This window comes from Erpetoichthys calabaricus, chromosome 3 (genome assembly GCF_900747795.2).
Source record: "Erpetoichthys calabaricus chromosome 3, fErpCal1.3, whole genome shotgun sequence".
Lineage (NCBI taxonomy): Eukaryota > Metazoa > Chordata > Cladistia > Polypteriformes > Polypteridae > Erpetoichthys > Erpetoichthys calabaricus.
Window position 1 is genome coordinate 184,731,079 of NC_041396.2, and position 24,271 is coordinate 184,755,349.

The 24,271-nt window shown below is 38.8% G+C and overlaps 1 protein-coding gene across 1 annotated transcript in view; it reads left to right on the forward strand.

Moving 5' to 3' along the window:
- The window catches only part of rev3l (REV3 like, DNA directed polymerase zeta catalytic subunit), a 334,113-nt gene that overhangs the window by 191,417 nt on the left and 118,425 nt on the right, over positions 1-24,271 (forward strand). The window contains exons 5-7 of the mRNA XM_028797593.2: positions 12,369-12,522; positions 19,787-19,881; positions 23,857-23,961. Coding sequence (XP_028653426.2) covers positions 12,369-12,522; positions 19,787-19,881; positions 23,857-23,961 — 354 coding nt within the window. The remainder of the gene's footprint in view (positions 1-12,368; positions 12,523-19,786; positions 19,882-23,856; positions 23,962-24,271) is intronic.

A 24,271-nucleotide genomic window follows, 5' to 3' on the forward strand; every position in this document is an offset into this window, starting at 1 on the left:
GCTGTGATAGATGGAACCATGAATTCTACTGTCTACCAAAAAATCCTGAAGGAGAATGTCCGGCCATCTGTTCGTCAACTCAAGCTGAAGCGATCTTGGGTGCTGCAACAGGACAATGACCCAAAACACACCAGCAAATCCACCTCTGAATGGCTGAAGAAAAACAAAATGAAGACTTTGGAGTGGCCTAGTCAAAGTCCTGACCTGAATCCAATTGAGATGCTATGGCATGACCTTAAAAAGGCGGTTCATGCTAGAAAACCCTCAAATAAAGCTGAATTACAACAATTTTGCAAAGATGAGTGGGCCAAAATTCCTCCAGAGCGCTGTCAAAGACTCATTGCAAGTTATCGCAAACGCTTGATTGCAGTTATTGCTGCTAAGGGTGGCCCAACCAGTTATTAGGTTCAGGGGGCAATTACTTTTTCACACAGGGCCATGTAGGTTTGGATTTTTTTTTCTCCCTAAATAATAAAAACCACCATTTACAAAACTGCATTTTGTGTTTACTTGTGTTATATTTGACTAATGGTTAAATGTGTTTGATGATCAGAAACATTTTGTGTGACAAACATGCAAAAGAATAAGAAATCAGGAAGGGGGCAAATAGTTTTTCACACCACTGTATGTTATAGACTCCCAATGTAGATTACAGTGTCTTTTTAATAATGTTAAAGAAATTGGTTTATGGGGGAATATTATACCAATTGGGTAGTTTAGTTAATCAGATTTTAACTGGGAAAATCCTACAAATAGTGGAGCACAAAAGTAGAATTTAATAAGCATAATCAGTGAGTATGAGAGGAGAAGCCTGTCTAAATTTACTATTCTGTGACAATCTGGATAGAACTCAGTTGTAGGGGTAATTGAACATTTAAGATCTAGTGATTACTAAATAATTGCATGTTTTTGGAAGATCAAATATTATATAACTTTAATTGTTAAATTTAATTGTACTACAGTGGTTTTTGATTAGATATTGCAAAACGTAGAGTCAGTTAAAGCAGGTCTAAAAGCATCATAGACTCATGGAAAAAAATAACAAGTAGTGTGGTGAAGAACAGAACTTTAGAAAAGTTTAGATCTTGGCTTGCTGTTATTTTGTACAATCTAGATGAATAGGTTTGGCAAGCTTGTTCGGTGGAATGGCCTGTTCTCGTCACAATTTTCTAATGTTCTAATTTAACAGTACAGGCAATGCATGACAAATTTATCCGGAAATTAAGAAGCATTAGGTAATTAAAGAGAACTCAAAGGTAAATAAATAGGAGCTAAAGGAGAAATTGGTAAGGAGCAAACAGTTGTATAATACATGACAACTAACTTCAGAGCTAAAAGGTAAGCCATATGAGCACACGAGAGCAATGTATAAAAATCATATTAATAAGGTTAAAGGCAGTTGGAGAGAAATATTAAGGAAAATAGCAAAGCTGTCCTAAATAGATTCTTTAAGTACTTTAATAGCAAAAGAACAGTAAAATAAGTAGTAAAATGTTTTAGGAACAATAATACTAAAGATAAATATACTGATAATGAATTAGCATATGATCTCACTTAACATTTTTCTTAAGTTTGTATGTGTGAAGTGGTCCATATCCTCTCTATTAAGGAAGCACTTAGTGAAGTTCCCTAAAACACTAGAACAGGGTTCAACTGTAACTTTTATCCCTGTAATAATAATAATAATAATAATACATTTTATTTATATAACGCCTTTCCCATGCTCAAGGTACTTACAGAATATAATAAAGAACGGCAGCGTATACAGTATATAGCATTGTACAAACCAGATAAATAAATGAAGAAGATTAAGATAGTGAATTATGGAAGAAAAAAAAAAGGTGGTTGCCAGGTATTAATTTTATGATACTGAAACTGAAAATATGATTGCCATTTTTAATAGCCTATATTTGGAATAATAAAGTTACTATGTAATTAATCGTATGCTTATTAATGAAACTATAGTGTTAGATGTTTAAATTCTTTAATACACAAACTAAACTTTTTTTTAGTTTGTTTGTTTTACAGGCAGTTACATACTGATCTGCTGATTATGCAAAATTTCAACAGTTCCAATCCATTTCTGAAAAATTGCTCATCACTAAATGGTTGCATCCTAATGCTAACAATCGGTTGCCAGTTGCCTCAACCTGGTTATCACATGCAACCATTAATGTTGTGCCTTCTGCTAGAAGCAAAGGGCTATGTTCAATAGCAACTTTTTCCTGATTTAAATGATGCTAAGACTGGTGTCCCTAATGTGTAGGAAGATGCTGGTTTTTATATATTTATGTATGTGAAACTGAAACTGGACAAAGCAATATATTTCCTTGATTTACCCTTCTGCTCCACAGTTTAAAGTCACCAATAAAATAATTCAGTCGAGATTAAAGTGGACATTGCTGACTTTAATTTAAGGGTATTTGCATATATTTTGGTCACAGCATGTAGAAATTGTACCATAATATTTGGGACAGTTGGTGTCACAAGTGTTTGTAATTATTCAGGTGTGTTTCATTGCTTTATTAGTGCAGGCATAAGATACCTAGGCTTGCTTCTATCCTTTGGAGTAGTTGCCATTGTTCAACATGAGGACAAGACCCAATGAAAGTCAAAGAAAACTTTGAGGCTGAAAAACAGTAGAGACATTGGTAAAATCTTAGGATTACCTAAAACAATTGTCTAGAATATCATTAAGAAGAAAGAATGCACTGGTGAGCTCTGTAATAATAAAGGAACTGGTAGTCCAAGGAAGACCTCCACTGCAGATGATATAAGAATCCTCATTATGTTAAAGAAAAAGCTCCAAATGCCTCTCTAATAGATTAGAAACAGTCTTCAGGAGGCAGATGTGTATGTGTCAGAGACTACTATCCACACAAGACTTCATGAACAGAAATACAGAGGTCACACTGCAAGATGCAAACCACTAGTTAGCCATAAAACCGGGACAGCTAGATTACAGATTGCGAAAAAGTACTTAAAAGAGCCCGCAGAATTCTGGAAAATTGTCTTGTGGACAGACAAGACAAAGATAACACTGTATGAGTGGGCTGGTAAGAGCAAAGTGTAGAGACGAAAAGGAACTGCTTAAAATCCAAAGCATATCACCTTATCTGTTAAACATGATGGTGAGGTTGTTATGGCTTGGGCATGTACAGTATGACTGCCACATGTACTGGCACACTTATCTTCACTGATGATGGCATGCTGACAGAAGTCACACAATGAATTGTGAGGTGTATGGAAACATCTGCTCAAATTCCAGTAAATGCTTCCAAACTTATTGAACGGCACTTCATCCTACGACACAATAATGATCTCAAACATATTGCCAAGACAACTCAGAAGCTTTTCTGAAACATGAAATTACCACTAATGAGAAGGACTTTGGAATCATAGTGAAGTCACTGTCCACATCCAGATAGCACATAGATGCAATTAAGAACTAATAGGAAACAAGATTACATAGCACTATGTATAAATCACAAGTCAAAGGAGGTTATGCATAAGCTATACAGCACACTTAATGAGGCCTCATTTAGAGTACTGTATATACTTCTGGTCTTTACATTACAAAAAAAAAAACATAACAGCGTTGGGGAAAGTCCAAAATAGACCAGCTAGGCTGATTGCAGGATGCCAGGATATGAGCTGTGAGGAAAGTTTGAAAATTGAACATTTTCATTTTAAGCAAACCACAATTAAAGGTGAAATTACAAAAATGTTCAAATTTTAAAGAGAGTTATTAAGATGGGACTGAACTGTTGGAGTAATTTAAAAACACTATAGGGATACAGAAGAGACTTGGTAAATTTCACATCCACTTTAGAAATGTTTTCTTCTTAAAGAGTATCATTGATTAATGAAATAAAGATACTAAGTAGTACTTTGTGAAACTTTAAAACTAACTTTTTTTTTTTTTTTTTTGAAAACTTAGATAGCTAGATATTGATGAGTTATATTGGTATGAATGGCCTCTCATTATTATGTTTTTACATTTTATTTTCTTTTTACAACAAGAGCTTGTGTCCACTGTGCTAAGCCCCTTCATAATGTTATCATGTCATCTCTTAATTTCGGTTTTTAAACTGAATAGAATTAACCCCTTCTGTTTGCCCTCATATTTTACAGAATACATCTATTTCTCTGTACTATGTCTAACACTATTCTGAGCAAGTGCTGCATTGCTGAAAGATACTGTATGTTAATGGTAACGTTACCATTCATGTATGTTAATCTTGGTTAAACTTAAATCATCAAAAAAGATTCAACTAATTTGATGATTTAATTTTAAGCCTCCCATTCTGTGAAGGTTCAGGTCACTGGTAGTCATTATATTCCTGATGTTTTTGGCTCATTTATATTTCTGCAGTCAGATATCTCTGAAAATGAAAAACACTGTAGACCTATTTCAATTAACATTAAAAAACATGATGCTGTTATATTAGCAAATTTTTATATCAGTTCACAATGCTACTACTATAGAGACATTAATATAAAATGTACAGTGGGTAGTGCTGGGAGGTATACCGTTTTTTATTTTTGTTATGATATGGATTTTTCTTATAACGCAACACCGATTTAAATAGCCTAAACAACGTTCAGAATGTGGCACAGCGGGAAACTGTTTAAGGGGGGACCTTTTTCACTGCTGCACCGCTAAACAAGAATGCATCGGAGTACATGTGTTAGTGGAGGTATTGAACGGTGAAAATGGACAGCGAACATTCTGAAACTGAAGCTGTAGCAGACGATAAAGTTGAACATGATGACACAGAAGAACTTTTGCCGAAAAGGAGGAGCTGTGTCTGTTGTCTGTAGATACTTTGGTGTTAACACTAGAATTACCAGAGTCTACGAAAAAACTCGTAGATCCGGCCCACCTTAAAACCGTTCTCACCTCTCTTTTGTCTTCTAAATGTGCCAATTAAGAGGAGCAGCGAGCAGCCGGCTATTCCATCCCCCACCGTCGCAGAACGTTCACTAAGTTTTCCCAGCTCATGGCTTGTTTGATTATCTGGGAGTGACTGAACTGCTGGAGTTTTAGAATAGAAATAATAGATCGCTATTTGGAATACTTGCATTTCATGCGTGTTCCGTTTCTACAGTAATCTGTGTAAACGCATTGCTAAAACAGAAACTTTTTCATATTTTAGTAATAAATGTTACAAAATGTAGAATGTGTAAAGCCCGAGTTCCTAAGATCAAATAAACACTTCCACAAAAGCATCACACACCACATAACAGTTTCCGTGGTGTAGCGCGCTAAGATTTGCTTCTCAGACCGAGTAGCTTTTCTTTGCCTCACAAACATGAGTTCAATTCCCCGCTGGGGATAAAGTGTTACTTCTTTTTTTTGTTTTTAACCTCAAACGGACATAAAATTTGTAAATTGGTATGCACCGTCAGTTAATGAGATAGTTATATTTTCATGTGGGATGCTCCTTTTAAAATATTTTTTTAACAATTGAGACTGCAATTAACATAAACAACTGTCCTTTTAACTTATTTTTTTCAAGATCCATAACACACAGACAGACAGAGCACTGCGTAATACAGAGACAGACAGGCAGAGATATACAAACAAACAGGGAAGGCACATGTACTGAAAGAAAAAGCACTGAATAAGCTCACCCGCTCTAACATCACCCCTCCCCCCGATCTGGCTCTCTAAGTAACAGCGCAAGTACAGACGCAAACCAAGTGTGATCAAGAGTACTGGTTCGATCCCCACTCACTCCTATATTTGCCGTTTTCAGTAGTAAGCTGCTCTTTTTGTTAATATTATACAGTACACACATGCACTTGATGTGTGTCTGTACTTGCGCTGTTACTTAGAGAGTCAGATCGGGGGGAGGGGTGATGTTAGAGCGGGTGAGCTTATTCAGTGCTTTTTCTTTCAGTACATGTGCCTTCCCTGTTTGTTTGTATATCTCTGCCTGTCTGTCTGTCTCTGTATTACGCAGTGCTCTGTCTGTCTGTGTGTTATGGATCTTGAAAAAAAATAAGTTATAAGGACGGTTTGCTGACTTGGAGCACCACTGCCTTACTGTGCCACAGAGACGCGAGTTCGATTCCCAGCTTTGAAGAAAGTGTTTTTTTTTTTTCCTCAAACGGACATTGAATTTATAAATTGGTATGCACCGTAAATCGTTAACTTTAAAATGTCAATCGCGGTTATTTCTGTTGATTAATTCATGCTTTTTTACTTAGAGTCAGAACAGGAGCTTTTTCAGCTTATTCAGCTTCTGATCTGACTCAAACAGCGCCAGTATAACTTCACACCCAACCTGACGCTGTTCGTTTTCAAATAATATTGCATTACTTCGACGATGTTTTCTGATTGGTACTATTCGCGTCATAAAATGATTTCTTCAAAACGTCACATATATTTGTCTCTTTCTTTTTTTAAAATGTGCGTTGTAGCACTCAGCAACTGGCCACCTGCATGTTCTTGCGCACACTAAACTGCTAAATGTTGTAAATGTAAACAAGACAGCGCTATATGCAATCATCAGATTCAAATGTTAAGTTATATAGCACAGAATGGAAATCAGCAGTTCTTAGCATTCCACCATGCAAGCTGTCATATCAACCGCCTACTGTAACTTGCTTTCTTTTTTCTTCGGTTATAGTCTTGAATAAAAGTGCACTTGTTTTGTTATACTTTTACATCAACATATGTTCCTGTGTTTGAGCTACATGAGCATGCTCAAAAAATACACGTATAATGCCACGAAAAGTGCATGCAGACACTTCAGTTCGCAAGCATTGGTACGACAATGCAGTCACAAGTACACTGCAGGGCTTTAGCGCGTCTTTATGTGAAAACAGCAGTGTCAGATGGGGAGTGTCTGATGATTGCATATAGCGCTGAAGTTACTGCTCTTTACTATGCTTTCCTCTGCATGTCCTGGAGTACAAAAGAAACAGCATACAGCAACATGTGGGGACTGGCAATACTGGGGGAAAAAAAACACGTGGTCGTATGTATCATGATACACTGCAGAACTATAGCGCGTCTTTATGTAAAAACAGCAGTGTCAGGTGGGGGGCGGTAGGGATGGATCCTGAACGCGACTGAGACAATGAAAAGTGAATTTTAAAAAAATAAAGCTAACCTTTACAAATATCATAAATTACACCAGCTGTTACAGACTGAAATCAAATGTATCTTTTTATTCTAAAATAGTGAAAATAAGAACACTTCTCAAATGGGAGTTGTGCAGGATCGAACTCATGACCTTCTGATTCCCAGTCAGTGACTGATACTGTTGCGCCACGGTAGCAGTAATAGTTAATTCATATCAATGTCTCACACTAAGGCGGGTTTTTTTGGCGGTGGCTTTTTTTTGTACCTTTTGTGAAAGTGTTTCTTTGATATTTGGACTTCAGGCTTCATACATTATATAGTTTATGCTTACATTTTGTCAATTGCTACTAGAATATATAACACGTTTCTGTTTTAACAATGTGTTTACACAGATTACTGTAGAAATGCAACACATATGAAATGCGTGTGTTTCAAATAACAATCTTATTATTTCTACTCTAAAACTCCACTTCACTCCCAGGTAATCAATCAAGGCAAGAGCTGGGAAAAGCCTGTTTACGTTCTAAGTCGTTGGGGGGATGGAATAGCCAGCTGCTGGCAGCTTGTCTTTATCAGTACATTTAGATGACAAAAGACGCTGGCGGAGAGGTGAGAAAGGTTTTAAGAAGCGATTTAAGGTGGGCCGGATATACGAGTTTTTTCGTAGGCTCTGGTAATTCTAGTGTTAAAAGGTCGGATGTGGACCATTATGTTCAAATGTGTAAATACTGTTTCTATACTACTGGATAATACTGCAAGCCAAGTTGTACTTGTTTTATTTTATTTATTTTTTTTTCAATACTGTGTAATGTACCTGGGTACTGTGTAATAGTGTAACGACATGTTGAATTTATTCTCGACATTTCTACTTTATTCTCGCCATTTATGTCGAGATTAAAGTCGACATATTGACTTTATTCTCATAATTTGTCATTAAATTAGAACATCATAAACTAAACTTCATCTTAAAATGAATATTTAATTTACTAGATTTTCTCAAACCCCATCATAAGTTACAGTTAGGTCCATAAATATTTGGACAGAGACAACTTTTTCTAATTTTGGTTCTGTACATTACCACAATGAATTTTAAATGAAACAACTCAGATGCAGTTGAAGTGCAGACTTTCAGCTTTAATTCAGTGGGGTGAACAAAACAATTGCATAAAAATGTGAGGCAACTAAAGCATTTTTTTAACACAATCCCTTCATTTCAGGGGCTCAAAAGTAATTGGACAAATTAAAAAACTGGAAATAAAATGTTCATTTCTAATACTTGGTTGAAAACCCTTTGCTGGCAATGATAGCCTGAAGTCTTGAACTCATGGACATCACCAGATGCTGGGTTTCCTCCTTTTTAATGCTCTGCCAGGCCTAGTTGATGGATCTAACTGTATGTAGCACATTAAATGCTTTGTGTTAAGTGTTCCCCGAGCCATGTTAATCACTACGTGCTTCTTAAACTGACTTCCTCTTCCACTAACAGGAGGCGCAGGCAGCAATCGCCACACAGAATACATTCATTTCATGATATTCCTGCTCCCTGAACATTTAGAATGCTAAGATAAATACTTGATATCATTTTCATGATGAAATGCATTAAAGCATGTATTAATCATGTGGAGGCACGGTGACGTTGAGGGTGCACTACTGCGTCGCCGCAAGGAGGTCCCTGGTGTTTCCTGCCTTGAATTTGCATGTATTTCTGGTGGGTTTACTCGGCGTGCTTCAGTTTTTTTCAAAGTCATGTAGGATGTGGGGATTTGAAAGGCTATATTGATCCTGCTAGTGTATGTATTGCTCGTATTCACTCTGTGATGTGCTGGCGCCATGTTCAGGAGTTGCTCCTGCCTCGCACACAATGCTTGCTTGGATGGTCGCAACTCTGAATAGATGGCATAATTAAACACGTATAACGAAGATTTTTTTAAAGTTCTGAACAATCCGTGGTCTAAGTTTATAACTAGGTTGAATTTCACAAAGACGTTTATCATGTGGTGATTGGTTGTGTGGAGAAAGAAAAAGGAAAGATAGGAACTGTGGGTTTGGTACGTCAGACAGACAGCACGCATGCAATAAAGAAAGCCCGCTCAGAAGAACATCCAAGTCAGTGGGTAACCAATGTTTTATACTATTTGAAATTGGAAAAAATCAAATATACAGTTAGAGGTTCTGTACAGAATTTTTTTTAAAACCTGGCAGGATATAATCAATAAAATTTTAGAATAAGCTCTTAAAGCACCGAGGAAGCAATTATCTCCGCATCTCTTTTTCCTCTCCATTCATCTCTACTGTCCTATTAAACTCATCAATTTAGGTATGTCTATAAGCCTTAAGTTTTATTCTGTTGGCCATGCTCTCTCTCTCAGGGGTGGGGGTCAACTTGTTTGTTTTTTTTAATCCTATTATTTGTAAACATTGATTGATTTATATGAATGATTACAATAAAATTTAAAAAAAAAAAAAAAAAGAAGAACATCCATTGAATTCTGTATTCGTGTCTCCGACCACCAGAACACAAACCCATTATATTTACACAATATTTAAGGTAAACCTGTGCGATACCCATTCATACATCAAGTTTTTTGGAGCCTCGTCACACCTGCCATAAAGTTCTCTACACTGAACGTACACCTGGGGACCCCTTACTGCGAGAGAACAGCACTACCGTGCATGTTTAATACCTGCTTTAATGCATTTCATCATGAAAATTTATCTTAGCATTCTACATTTTCAGAGCAGGAATATCATGAAGTGAATGTATTCTGTGCGGCAATCGCTGCTGGTGCCTCCTCTTAGTGCAGAGGAAGTCAGTTTAAGAAGCGCATAGCGATTAACAACTGGGTTGGGGAACACTTAACACAAAGCTTTTAATGTGCTACATTAACTTATGACGGGTTTGAGAAAATCTAGTAAATTAAACATTGATTTTAGGATGAAGTTTAGTATACGACATTCTACTTTAATGACAAAATAAACTATGAGAATAAAGTGGAAATGTCGACTTTAATCTTGACATATAGTTGTGTTTTTTTTTTTTTCTTCACTGTGGCCCTAATACGCTTTCGTAGGGCAATTTCACAAATAGCATTATAAATGCAAGTTGCAGTTTTATTATTTATGTATATAGCTTAGCTTGAAGCATGGTCCATATTAATGCAGTTTGCCTTAATGATGGTTCAGTTGGTAAATATGTCATCACCAAGTTGCACTTGTTTTATTTTATTTTATTTTAATTTGGTGAATACTGTGTAATGCACCTGGGCTTTTGAAGTCTTGGAAGTAATAGTATTATTACTGGAAGTTGCACTATTATTGTATTGTTATTATTTATTAGTTTAAATATTATGCAGTTTAATGATGGTAAAAATTTTTAAAAAGTCACTTTAATGTGTCAGTGGACAGAGATTGTTAACATTAACAAAGTGTAGTTGGTTTACAAAAAATATTTACTATTTATTCCTTAAGACATGTTCAGTGCAATACAACTTTTGACAAGAACCTCTGGATATTTTACTAAGTCTAAATGCCTCTTTGGATGGTTGAAAATATGTTGTCAAAATTTTAGTTTAAGTTGTTCGCGAACTTTGTTCAATAAAAAGGCTCTATATTTTGACTGCATCTGTCATGCAATGTGATTCCTTCTCTTCATTAGTGCCACCCCCTTGAAAACTATCACTTTATGGGGCCATGCAAACCTGTATTAATATTTGTGTGCACATTAAAATGTTTTTTTGTACAATGTACAATTCTCATGACAATGGAATAGGTTATTCTAAGCCAGTAATTGCAGCGGAAAATGTGGTTAACATCCACTCATGCGTGGGGGAAAAAAAAAAACGTCCAATACCGTGAAACCAGTATAATTTTGAAAAATACCATGATATAGAATTTTGGTCATACCACCCAGCACTAATGCTGGGTATACATTATGTATATTCCTGGGTCTTACATTTGGGCTTTGATTTATTTTTTTCTGCTTAAACAAGTGAATTTCCTGTTGGGGATCAATATAGTATACATTGTACAAATTAACTAATTAACTGCCTTTGCATTATGCAAAACATTTTATTTAAAACTGATCAGTGTCAACACACCTTTGCACATATAGTTTGAGATTTTTCAACACCTCCTTCAGCAACTTAAAGGCTGTTCAGATGAAGAGAGATGTTGGTATTTATGATGGAAGCAGTGTGGAACAATGCATTTTGGAAAGTTATTTTTAATTGAGAACTAGTTTAAAATGTATTTTCTTTTATTGAAATTGCTTAACACCTTGTTTGCATATCAGTTGAAAATCCATTTTATGTTGTGTGTATATTGTATTGTGGGTAGCTTGTGTGAAAACATTATTTTACATAAATGTGTTTAATATGTTGCCTACACTGTAAGAGATTAAACCCCATAATGACATTCAGGAAATGAAGATAATCAAAGTCCTTAGTACAGTTTTTAGGAATAGATGAAGAATTGTAGAAATTACTGCATATATATATTAATTTGGTTTTAAAAAACACAGTTTTTCTTGTGTCAAAAGACAAAAGAATGGGGAACATTACATAGACTTATGCAGTAATAAAGACAGAATACATAATATAGAGTTTTATTATCCATCCATCCATTTTCCAACCCGCTGAATCCGAACACAGGGTCACGGGGGTCTGCTGGAGCGAATCCCAGCCAACACAGGGCACAAGGCAGGGAACCAATCCTGGGCAGGGTGCCAACCCACCGCAGGACACACACAAACACACCCACACACCAAGCACACACTAGGACCAATTTAGAGTCACCAATCCACCTAACCTGCATGTCTTTGGACCATGGGAGGAAACCCACGCAGACACGGGGAGATCATGCAAACTCCATGCAGGGAGGACCCGGGAAGCGAACCCGGGTGTCCTAACTGCGAGGCAGCAGCGCTACCCACTGCGCCACTGTGCCCCCGAGTTTTATTATATTGATCATAAAAGTGAATGTAATTTATCACTGAGGGTCTCTTTAAAACATTTTTTGCATATTTTTCTTTATAGCAAAACTATTGTTTTTTTATCTGGATTAACTGTTAAAAAATGTTGCTTGTTTTTTAGGCAAATGATAGCATTTGAATATGCAGAAGTTTTGTACTTTCTTAGTTGATATCTGTATTGTGTGGCTCTGAGTTAGAACAATAAATTGGGTACCCTATAAGTTTAAATGTGCATTTGGAATTAAAATTTAAATTGTGTATTTCTTTCTTCTTAGTTTTTTTTTTTTTTTGCTGTATTTACAGATGAAAATGGACAGCAAGTTAAAGGTGGAATTTCTAACAAAAGCAGCAGAACAAATGGCAGTTTTTGTAAGAGTCCTTCAACATTAAAAATCCAGCTTTCAGACTCATCCCTGGGAGGTGTCTTTGTACGATGGGAGGAAGAAGCCATTCCGAGGTTAGTCTTGATTGTGTTGAAACTTGAGCACATAATATAGATAAAGGTGCCTTAGAAAGGATATGTATATACGTGCGTGTGTGCATTTGCACACGCTCTCCTGCTTATATGTAATAAGGAACTGTAAAAGAAAAAAAAGATTACAGGAAGTAGTATTGTCACATGTAGAGAAAACAGCAAAATCCCTACTTATGTGCCCAAGCACTATATTCTAACATTATAAAGTGGACCATTTGCATCATTACTAATGGGAGTATGTAGCAATAGTGCCACTAACTGGATATTCACTGGAGCAAATGTTGAATCTTGATGTAATGCGTTCACAATAAGTGAGGATTCCTATCACCTGCTTTTAATTTTTTTTTTTTTTTTTTTTAAAGTAATTATGAATTTGATTTTACATCTCGTAACTAATGTTTTTTAATATAAATAATTGGAGAATTTTCAAATTTGTTGAATTTTAGTCAGTAAAGTATCAGGCATGTTTTTTTTTTCTCATTTTTCCTGTCTTTATTTAATGCAGTACCTTTTAAAGCTGGCATCATCTTTTATCAGTCTGTTGAGATAAAAAATACTTAATATTATAAAAAATATAATATATATACTAAACACAGAAGGTCAACAGACCTTCTATGATGAATAAAAAATTTGGACGCCCTTTTCCCTCGCCCGGACACGGGTCACTGGGATCCTCATCTGGAGCCAGGCCTGGAGGTTGGGCTCGATGGCGAGCGCCTGGTGGCCGGGCTTGCACCTATGGGGCTCAGCTGGGCACAGCCCAAAGAGGCAACGTGGGTCCCCCTTCCCATGTGCTCACCACCTATGGGAGGGGCCAAGGAGGTCGGGTGCAGTGTGAGTTGGGTGGTGGCTGAAGGCGGGGACCTTGGCAGTCCGATCCTCGGCTACAGAAGCTGACTCTTGGGATGTGGAATGTCACCTCTCTGAAGGGGAAGGAGCCTGAGCTAGTGCACAAGGTTGAGAGGTTCCAGCTAGATATTGTCGGGCTCCCCTCGACGCACAGCTTGGCCTCTGGAACCAATCTTCTTGAGAGGGGCTGGACTCTCTACCACTCTGGAGTTGCCCCTGGTGAGAGGCTCAGAGCGGGTGTGGGCATACTTATTGCCCCACGACTTGGAGCCTGTACATTGGGGTTTACCCCGGTGGACGAGAGGGTAGCCTCCCTCCGCCTTCGGGTGGGTGGATGGGTCCTAACTGTTGTTTGTGTGTATGCACCGAACAGCAGTTCGGAGTACCCACCCTTTTTGGAGTCCCTGGAGGGGGTGCCAGGGGGCATACTTTCTGGGGACTCCCTCGTACTGCTGGGAGACTTCAATGCTCACATAGGCAATGACAGTGAGACGAGGAAGGGCGTGATTGGGAGGAATGGCCCCCCCGATCTGAACCAGAGTGGTGTTTTGTTATTGGACTTCTGTGCTCGTTACGGATTGTCCATAACAAACACCATGTTCAAGCATAGGGGTGTTCATATGTGCACATGGCACCAGGACACCCTAGGCCTCAGTTCGATGATCAACTTTGTGGTCGTGTCATCAGACTTGCGGCCACATGTCTTGGACACTCGGGTGAAGAGAGGGGCGGAGCTGTCAACTGATCACCACCTGGTGGTGAGTTGGCTTCGATGGTGGGGGAGGATGCCAGTCAGGCCTGGTAGGCCCAAACGTGTTGTGAAGGTCTGCTGGGAACGGCTGGCAGAGCCCCCTGTCAGAAGTAGCTTCAACTCCCACCTCCGGCAGAACTTCAACCAAGTCCCAAGGGAGGTGGGGGACATTGAGTCCGAATGGGCCATGTTCTGTGCCTTTATTGTTGAGGTGGCTGACCGGAGCTGTGGCCGTAAGGTGGTCGGTGCCTGTCATGGCGGCAATCCCCGAACCTGCTGGTGGACACCGGCGGTGAGGGATGCTGTCAAGCTGAAGGAGGAGTCCTACCTGTCCCTTTTGTCCTGTGGGACTCTGGAGGTAGCTAATAGGTAACGGCAGGCCAAGCGGAATGCGGCTTCGGTGGTTGCTGAGGCAAAAACTCTGGCATGGGAGGAGTTTGGGGTGGCCATGGAGAATGAATTTCAGACGGCTTCAAGGAGATTCTGGTCCACCGTCCGGCGCCTCAGGAGAGGGAAGCAGTGCAGTGTCAACACTGTATATGGTGGGGATGGTGCGCTGCTGACCTCGACTCGGGACGTTGTGGGTCGGTGGGGGGAGTACTTCGAAGACCTCCTCAATCCCACTAACATGCCTTCCAATGAGGAAGCAGAGCCTGGGGACTCGGAGGTGGGCTCCCTCATCTCTGGGACTGAGGTCACCGAGGTGGTCAAAAAACTCCTTGGTGGCAGGGCCCTGGGGGTGGATGAGATACACCCGGAGTTTCTCAAGGCTCTGGATGTTGTAGGGCTGTCTTGGTTGACACGTCTCTGCAACATCGCATGGACATCAGGGACAGTGCCTCTGGATTGGCAGACCGGGGTGGTGGTCCCCCTCTTTAAGAAGGGGGACCGGAGGGTGTTTTCCAACTACAGAGGGATCATACTCCTCAGCCTTCCTGGAAAAGTCTATTCGGGGGTTCTGGAGAGGAGGGTCCGTTGGATAGTCGAACCTCGGATTCAGGAGGAACAGTGTGGATTTTGTCCTGGTCGCGGAACAGTGGAGGGTGCATGGGAGTTCGCCCAACTACTCTACATGTGTTTTGTGGACTTGGAAAAGGCGTTCGACTGTGTCCCTCGGGGAATCCTGTTTGGGGGGGGGGGGGGGGGGGGGGTATGGTGCTCCGAGAGTATGGGGCACCGGACCCCCTGATAAGGGCTGTTCGGTCCCTGTACAACAACAACAACAACAACAACATTTATTTATATAGCACATTTTCATACAAAAAGTAGCTCAAAGTGCTTTACATAATGAAGAAAAGAAGAATAAAAGACAAATAAGAAATTAAAATAAGACAACCTTAGTTAACATAAAAAGGAGTAAGGTCCGATGGCCAGGGTGGACAGAAAAAACAAAAAAAAACTCCAGAAGGCTGGAGAAAAAAATAAAATCTGTAGGGGTTCCAGGCCACGAGACCGCCCAGTCCCCTTTGGGCATTCTACCTAACATAAATGAAATAGTCCTCTTTGTAGTTAGGGTTCTCACGGAGTCACTTTATGCTGATGGTTATACAGACTTCTGGCTTTTAATCCATCCATCATTGTTGGAACATCATGGTGCTTTGGGTAGATGGTGGTGGCACAAGCCACCACCAATAGGACACCGGAAAAGGAAACAGAAGAGAGAGTAGGGGTTAGTACAAATTTTGAATGAATAGTTATTATAATGAATTGGATATACAGAGTGTCAGGATTAAATTACAGTGAAGTTATGAGAAGGCCATGTTAAAGTAATGTGTAACAACCGGTAAAGTAACAACCGGTGTCAGAGCTTGGTCCACATTGCCGGCAGTAAGACAAACCCGTTTCCAGTGACAGTTGAACTCTGCCAGGGCTGCCCTTTGTCACCGATTCTGTTCATAACTTTTATGGACAGAAATTATAGGTGCAGCCAGGGTGTTGAGGGGGTCCGGTTTGGTGGACTCAGGATTGGGTCACTGCTTTTTGCAGATGATGTTGTCCTGTTTGCTTCATCAGGCAGTGATCTTCAGCTCTCTCTGGATCGGTTCGCAGCCGAGTGTGAAGCGGCTGGGATGGGAATCAGCACCTCCAAATCCGAGACCATGGTCCTCAACCGGAAAAGGGTGGAGTGCCCTGTCAGGGTTGGGAGCGAGATCCTGCCCCAAGTGGAGGAGTTCAAGTATCTCGGGGTCTTGTTCACGAGTGAGAGAAGAATGGAGCATGAAATCGACAGGCGGATCGGTGCGGCGTCCGCAGTGATGCGGGCTCTGCATCGGTCTGTCGTGGTGAAAAAGGAGCTGAGCCATAAGGTAAGGCTCTCAATTTACCAGTCGATCTATGTTCCTACCCTCACCTATGGTCATGTGCTATGGGTAGTGACTGAAAGAATGAGATCGCGAATACAAGCAGCTGAAATGAGTTTCCTCCGCAGGGTGTCTGGGCTCTCCCTTAAAGATAGGGTGAGAAGCTTGGTCATCCAGGAGGGGCTCAGAGTAGAGCCGCTGCTCCTCCGCATCGAGAGGAGTCAGATGAGGTGGCTCGGGCATCTGATCAGGATGCCTCTTGGACGCCTCCCTGGTGAGGTGTTCCAGGCACGTCCAACCGGGAGGAGGCCCCGGGGAAGACCCAGGACACGCTGGAGGGACTATGTCTCCCGGCTGGCCTGGGAACGCCTCGGGATTCTCCTGGAAGAGCTAGAAGAAGTGGCCAGGGAGAGGGAAGTCTGGGCATCTCTGCTCAAGCTGCTGCCCCCGCGACCTGACCTCAGATAAGCGGAAGAGGATGGATGGATATACTAAATACTATATAAATACTAGATGTGTATCAATCCAGAATTTTACAAACATTTTCTATTTTGTTTTCTTTGAAAACCAGATGACTCTTACCCTGTAATTTTTAATTGTACACGTTTCTCAGTCAACTGTCGATATTGCATGAAACACAACGTTAGCCAGTGAATAAGTTGCTACCAGGCAGGATTCTTGATCAATCGAATAAGGAGGGCAGTGGGCCTTCAATTCACATGCACAGGCATGTTTGAGCTTGTTCTGTTTTAGTTCATAAGAGCAATTTGCCAAAGTGATTTATATAATAATACTTTTGGTAAAAGGACGTGTGTAGAATGTTGTGTATATACAACTGGATGACTTCTTATGGATTATGTAGCCTAGGTAACATGAGATTTTATTCATAGACATTTTGATATTGTTTGCTGTTGTCCAATATTGTTTGCTGTTGTCCAACATTGGTCACCATAAATTTCTGTTCCATCAAAAACTTTTTTTTAATCTCCATTTTGCATGAAATCATATACAGTAATCCCTCGTCTATCGCGGGGGTTGCGTTCCAGACCCCCCCGCGAAAGGTGAAAATCCGCGAAGTAGAAATCATATGTTTATATGGTTATTTTTATATTGTCATGTTTGGGTCACAGATTTGCACAGAAACACAGGAGGTTGTAGAGAGACAGGAATTTTATTCAAACACTGCAAACAAACATTTGTCTCTTTTTCAAAAGTTTAAACTGTGCTCCATAACAAGACAGAGATGACAGTTCCTTCTCACAATTAAAAGAATGCAAACATATCTTCCTCTTCAAAGGAGTGCGCGTCAGGAGCAGATAATGTCAGAGAGATAGAGAGAAAAAAGCAAACAATCAGAAATCAATAGGGCTGTTTGGCTTTTAAGTATGCGAAGCACCTCCGGACAACGCAGCTGCTAGGAAGGGAGCAATGTAAAGGTAGCCTTTCAGCATTTTTTTAGAGGAGCGTCCGTATCGTCTAGTGGTGCGAACAGCCCCCCTGCTCACACCCCCTCTGTCAGGAGCACATAATGTCAGAGAGAGTGAGAGAGAGAGAGACATAGAAAAACAAACAATTAAAAATCAATACGTGCCTTTCGAGCTTTTAAGTATGCGAAGCACCATGCAGGAAGCATATCGCTTGACAAAACAGCCACATTTAAGCCCAGCAAGGAAGAGAGCAATGTGAAGGTAATCTTTCAGTGTTTTTTGAGGAGTGGCCATATCTTCTAGGGGTGCAAACAGCCCCCGTGCTCACAATATATTTGAGGAGTTTTATTTAATACGTAATACATGCTCTGATTGGGTAGCTTCTCAGCCATCTGCCAATAGTGTCCCTTGTATGAAATCAACTGGGCAAACCAACTGAGGAAGCATGTACCAGAAATTAAAAGACCCATTGTCCGCAGAAATCTGTGAACCAGCAAAAAATCCGTGATATATATTTAAATATGCTTCCATATAAAATCCGCGATAGAGTGAAGCCGCGAAAGTCGAAGCGCGATATAGCGAGGGATTACTGAAATTAAATTTTTTCCTCTGACATCACTAGAAACTACATGTGGCAAGTAATGTAAAAAATGTAATTTTTGGATGGAGTATTCCTTTATGTGATGATTAAAGCACTTACAGCTTTGTTCAGACTTGTAGTCGGGAAAGATTTTTATGTATCAACATGCACTTAATTCAGATTTGGGCAGATATGTAGCAAGTAAACTTTAATAAAGGTGAATGTAAACTTTTGCAATTAGATATAAAAATGTAATATAGTGCACAACTGCGCATTGGGTGAAAAACTATGGGCATCCAGTTGGATTTATTACTATAAAAGCGGTTCTCAGAAGCGATTTAAAGAAGAAAAAAAAAGTATATACAGGTAGGGTTTACCATAGCACATAGATGTTACATTGCTACATAATACTAAATAAGCATGTATCACCAATTAAATTTGTTTTTATTGTAGCCTCCTAAGAGTTATGTTTTTACCTTTTTTTCTTTTCAATACGAAAAAATGTTATGTTGAACAGAAATATGTAAATACTAAAACATCAACATAAATACAGTTTGTCACCAACGCACAGTCTGATGTTACAATCAGGAGAACTGAAGCATGTTTTTTTGCACATGAGAGGGTGGAATGTCTGTACCTGATCTGCATGATCGACAAACCGTTTGTGTGATTGTGTTATTATTGGCTACCTTAGCGCAAGCCTTAGTGATTTCCACATTTTCCCTGAAATGAACATTGACAGTTGCTGCATTATGAACAGTGCATAGGAGGCTAAAATCTTTCTTGTCCTTCTGCTTGATTGTGATTATTTTGCTGTCATCATGCTTGATTGTATCTAAAAAGGCAAAATAATTGCAAAGATATTTGCACCATGGTGAAGCTTCACAGGACAGAATTCACATATCCATGCAACTTTGGTCATGCAGTGCTGTATGCATCAGTCATCAGTTAATGATTTGTGCTGTAATTCACTCTTCATCGGCTAATCACTGTTACACATTACTCTGTATTGTCCATATCTATACTTGCATTTCATCTCACTTACCAAAGCAAGATAATTAAATACAGTAGATATCTCTACCTGCCCCCACTTGAGTGTATTAGTGCAGTGCAGTGTGACAATGAGTATGCACATTTCAGTTAGGTTAAGTACTTCTTTATCATGGAATGAAGGACTATTCAAAGATGAATAGGTGTGTCCCTGCGAGGATTGAGCTATTCTGTAAACATTTTCAGCTGTTGGTCAAAGCCTTCTTTAACAATATTTAATGTAGTTTTTAATGGTTTGTAATTTTACTTGATATAACCAATTTTTGAACTTTTTTGTTTGGTTTTGCAGTTCCCTTGTTCTAGAAGAAGTTGAGAAACAAAGTACATGTGAGCTAGAAGCAGATGCAGTAGCAGCAGATATCTTGAATCGCCTGGAAATTGAAAGTAAGGAAATGAAATTGCTTGACCAAATACTTTACTTTCATATGTGTTCTGTGTCTACAACGATCTGGGTAAATATATGATGACAGGAAATGTTGAAAACGTTCCTACAGAAACTTTTTCCATGCTATAGTACTAATGGAAAAAAATTGACATGAAGTATATAATGTGTAAAGACTGAAGTCCAAAAATCAAATAAACACTAGTGTGTAGAATCGCTCACATCTTGAAGAGTCTGTAGCTGCAGTTGGAAGTTGCCATCACACTTCTTGTAACTGATCTTTTCCTGAATAAGGAGTGGCATTGCACATGTACTTGGTCAGCATGCCCATCTCAATCAAGCACAAGAAGCTCTGCAGTCTACTTGTGACTTTACACTGTAGAAAGATATGTACAGTAAATAAATGTTGGTAAACAACATTCAATGTGGCATTTATATAAGTAACATATAAATATTTTTCATATAAAGACCATCAAGAAACATAATCGCAAACAGAACTTTGCAAGATACCTTGGAGAGTTCTGTAAGCCCTGCTGTTTCATTGAAGGACATGCATGTGGCAGATTCACTGGCAGGATGACATCCAACCTGTTGCTGCATCCGAACGGGATAGCAGGCTGCTTGTGCTGATTGACCCATTTGCAAAACAAAAGACGCTAATGGAGAGGTGCGAAGCAATTTAAGGTGGCCCGGTATTAAGAGTTTTTCCGTAGGCTTCAGGAATTCTAGTGTTAAACTGTATAATCAGCTGGATATGGATTACAGATGTGGGGAAATGTATTCTAGGATGGTTGATCTTTCTTATTTATTCTGAGTTTTCAAATGATACTGTAATTGGAGGGATAGAAAATACTGAGGAGATAGCCCAATTTTCCTTATCTGTGTGCTTTAGTGTGCAACACTTACAATATTGGTAAGTTAATTAGGGAAGGGATAATGTATGGCAACTTACTTTACAAAATGGCAGATGTTTAAGAATCAGCACATTGCAAAATCTATCAGTCTTAAAATATGTAAAAATGTGCTTCTTCATATGTTACCTCATATGTGCCAGAAGCCTTGCCTCTGATTGTTGACGCTGAAAATGAGCTATGATTTTTTTGAATGAACAGTCCTTAGCATAATCTACAGACAGGTGTTACATAACCTACATAAGCACATGCAAGGGAAAGATATTGGCAGATTTTTTAAAGTACCAGAAGATACTATGGGTCATTGTGAAAGAATATAAGAGAACAGAATCCGCAAAAGAATGTTAAAAGAAAGGTTATATTTCAGAAGGCAAAGCAGGAGACTAAAGTTGAAGTTTTCCAATACCAGAGTGGTTTGTGTTCCATCTTTCCATACAAATTGGCACACCTGGCTGGCAGTTCTCTTCTGTTGCATTAATTGTGCACACAGCACATTCATGCCCATTTTTAATATGAGTAGGCCTACAAAACAGACTTGTAGACTTGTCAGGAATTAAATGTAGTAATTGAAATGTTGAATGTAAAAGAGAATTGAATTAGAAGCATTTTATATAATCCAAACAAAGCAAAATCAACAGTTATAAATAGCTTGAAAAATAAAGAAACAACTTATAAATTCTACAATTGACAGTGACTAGGTTGGCTATAGCTGGCTGAAAAAATAATAGTCTAAAACAAGTGTCAATGAGAACATCACTTTTTGAAAAAAGACTTCATGACCAGTATAATTAATACCACATCACAAAACACAGATCAGCTCATAACTTAAAAATGTCTGCTTTAGCTTTTGATGACAGCTACTAAGGTGATAGCAAGATGAAATGGTAAAGTAAAAAAATCACTGATGATGTTGCGGAGCATACCTCTTCACTGGTGAATTTGGGTGGAGATCGTTTAAGAGTATATAGCTGCCTCTCAGTGCAGATTTTTATTGATGATGCAACTATGTATTATGGCAGAATGATTGTAAGAGATTACAGTAGGCCCACTTTTTATCATTTACCAAGATATTAGTCATGGGTGCACCATCTTTCAGGATCCACATTAGGATGTAAGGTCTGTTTTCCACAAACATAGCCTCAAGCATATAGCTTATTCCCCCATTTCTTGAAACAGCTGTCAGGAAGGGTCCTCCTAGTATCTTCCTCTTTTTTTATTTCAGTTCACAGGACGTTGTTGATTTTTCTTCAATCAACAATCTTTTTCACTAAAGTGACTGGAATGCTCATATATCTTCCTGCTATGTCTGTAGTATGGGTGTTCTGAACACACAAAAAGTATAAAAATCCCATTGGTCTTCAACTAAATTTACAATTTAATTTCCTTTATGAAATTTTAATTAGTTGTCATTAGTTGAACGCTGCAAGTTTGTTGTATAGCACAATATTAAAATGGACAACTAAATAATTCAAGGCTGTAACAGAATCTAACCAATATGAAAACATCAGTCTGAGTAAGTAAATAGTATTTACATTTAGAACATAGCTATTTTATGGTTTAGTTTTGAGAGGAAGGACTTGTGGAGTTTGACTGATCCAAATAAAACTCATAAAACTAAATAGGCTTCTCATGAGCACTGTAGCTTGAGAAGGCAGTTGCAGTGAGGCGGTCATGCTCAAGGCAGTTGCTTTATTTGCTCAGGAAGTTCCAAAACTGTCTTTAGTAATTCAATTACAGTATGTGTGGTAGTCTTCATTGTATATTGGTGGAACAAGAGTCCTGATGGTTGCTGTATCTTTAAAGCACACAATGCTACACAACAACTAGCTATTGGGTATATCAGATTTGCCAAAAACCATTGCTGATCTTGTTGCCGAACCATGCCATTTTAAATGTCTGAAAATAGCTGTCCATGTCTACTTTACTGACTGAGTGCAGACTTTCCAGCACAGTTGTGTTCCGTCTCTTTTGTGATGGCTAATAACATGCTGCTTGACATAAGACATCAGAAAAACAAACCTGTCTTCTGTTTGCAAGGTTCAAAACACGTGTTCCTTATTCCTTGTGCGCTATATTCTGTACAGTATATTTCTGGATGAGCATTCTTTAGTTGACAGATCTTATGCACACAAAGCCTACCCCTACGATTAAAGACAAAATCAGTCCTTTTTGATTTTCACTGAATGAGTAGCAGACTAGTTGGAGTGAGGCGCTGGGCATGTCACACTGGGCAACCAGATTCACCGGGAGTGCCCAGCTGACTTCCCCAGTCTCACTAAGATTATGTAAAGGCTGAAGGCTGTGACTGAAAATCGCAGGAAAACACATGTAATCTTGCACCCCGCTTGGTGAAGTTTTGTTTTCCCCATTATGAAAACAGTACATTTTTGTGTTTTATGTTAAATTAGTCTTTTAAGGTTATTAATTCCTTTCACTCAAATAATACATAATGCAACTCAGAAAGACACTAATCACGCCTTTATTCAGTTGGATGTTCTGATGAAGTGTAACAAGTGAGTGCATATGCTTTATCTTGGGGCATAGAGTACTTAATTTATTTTCTGCCTGATGCAGTTTCTTGTCTGTTTCTATCACAAATATTATGTGATCTAATAGTGTAGCATTTTGTTGTTGTGTACAAAAATTTAATTGAAACAAAAGAGTGCTCATACAAAGGAGAGAGCTGGCACTTTTAGCCTGAATAATTCATACTGTTAAATGTAAAAAAATATTTTTAAACTCTCCCACAAGTTCACATGCCACACTTGCCTTTGTTTCTGTTGTGCTATAAAATTACCTTGACATACTGGGCATTTCAAGATGTCTCTCAGCCCAGAGTTCAGCCATTACAGTTGTTAATATTTATTTTTGTATTGTACTACTTGGGAAGAATGATTTGTTCTGCAATAACTGAACATATCCTGTTTGTTTGCAAAGGCATATATAAAGATATTATGTCTAGTTACATTTTACTTTTTGCATATAGAAGACATACTGAATATATATATGAATATATATGCTGAATATATCATATAATTTCTGTTTTTACCTTTTCTTTCAAAATAGCTCAGATTGGTAAAAACCCGGGCTTGCAAGCTATTTGGGAAGATGAAAAACAGAGACGGCGGGAAAAGAATGAATCTTCACAAATTGAGTTTTTTGAATCCCAAGGTGGGTATCGGTCACTTAGAGAAGCCCAGCATGAAATATGTTTTTTAGAAGAATATTTTTACCTTCTTTCTTTAAATGCATGGTAGGAGTTTGATAGTGACATTTACATTTTTATTTAGCATAAACATTATTGTTAATCCTGTAGCATCCTGGCTTTCTTTGCTATTTCTTATTTCCAAAATGTTAGTGCTTTCATCTCTGCCGATGTAACTTCCCAAATATTTTGCACACTTGGATATTTGACAGCTTTTGTCTGTGATGTTGTCAGCAGTAGTAACATTCAGCCTTTGAGTAAGTAAATACTGAATTA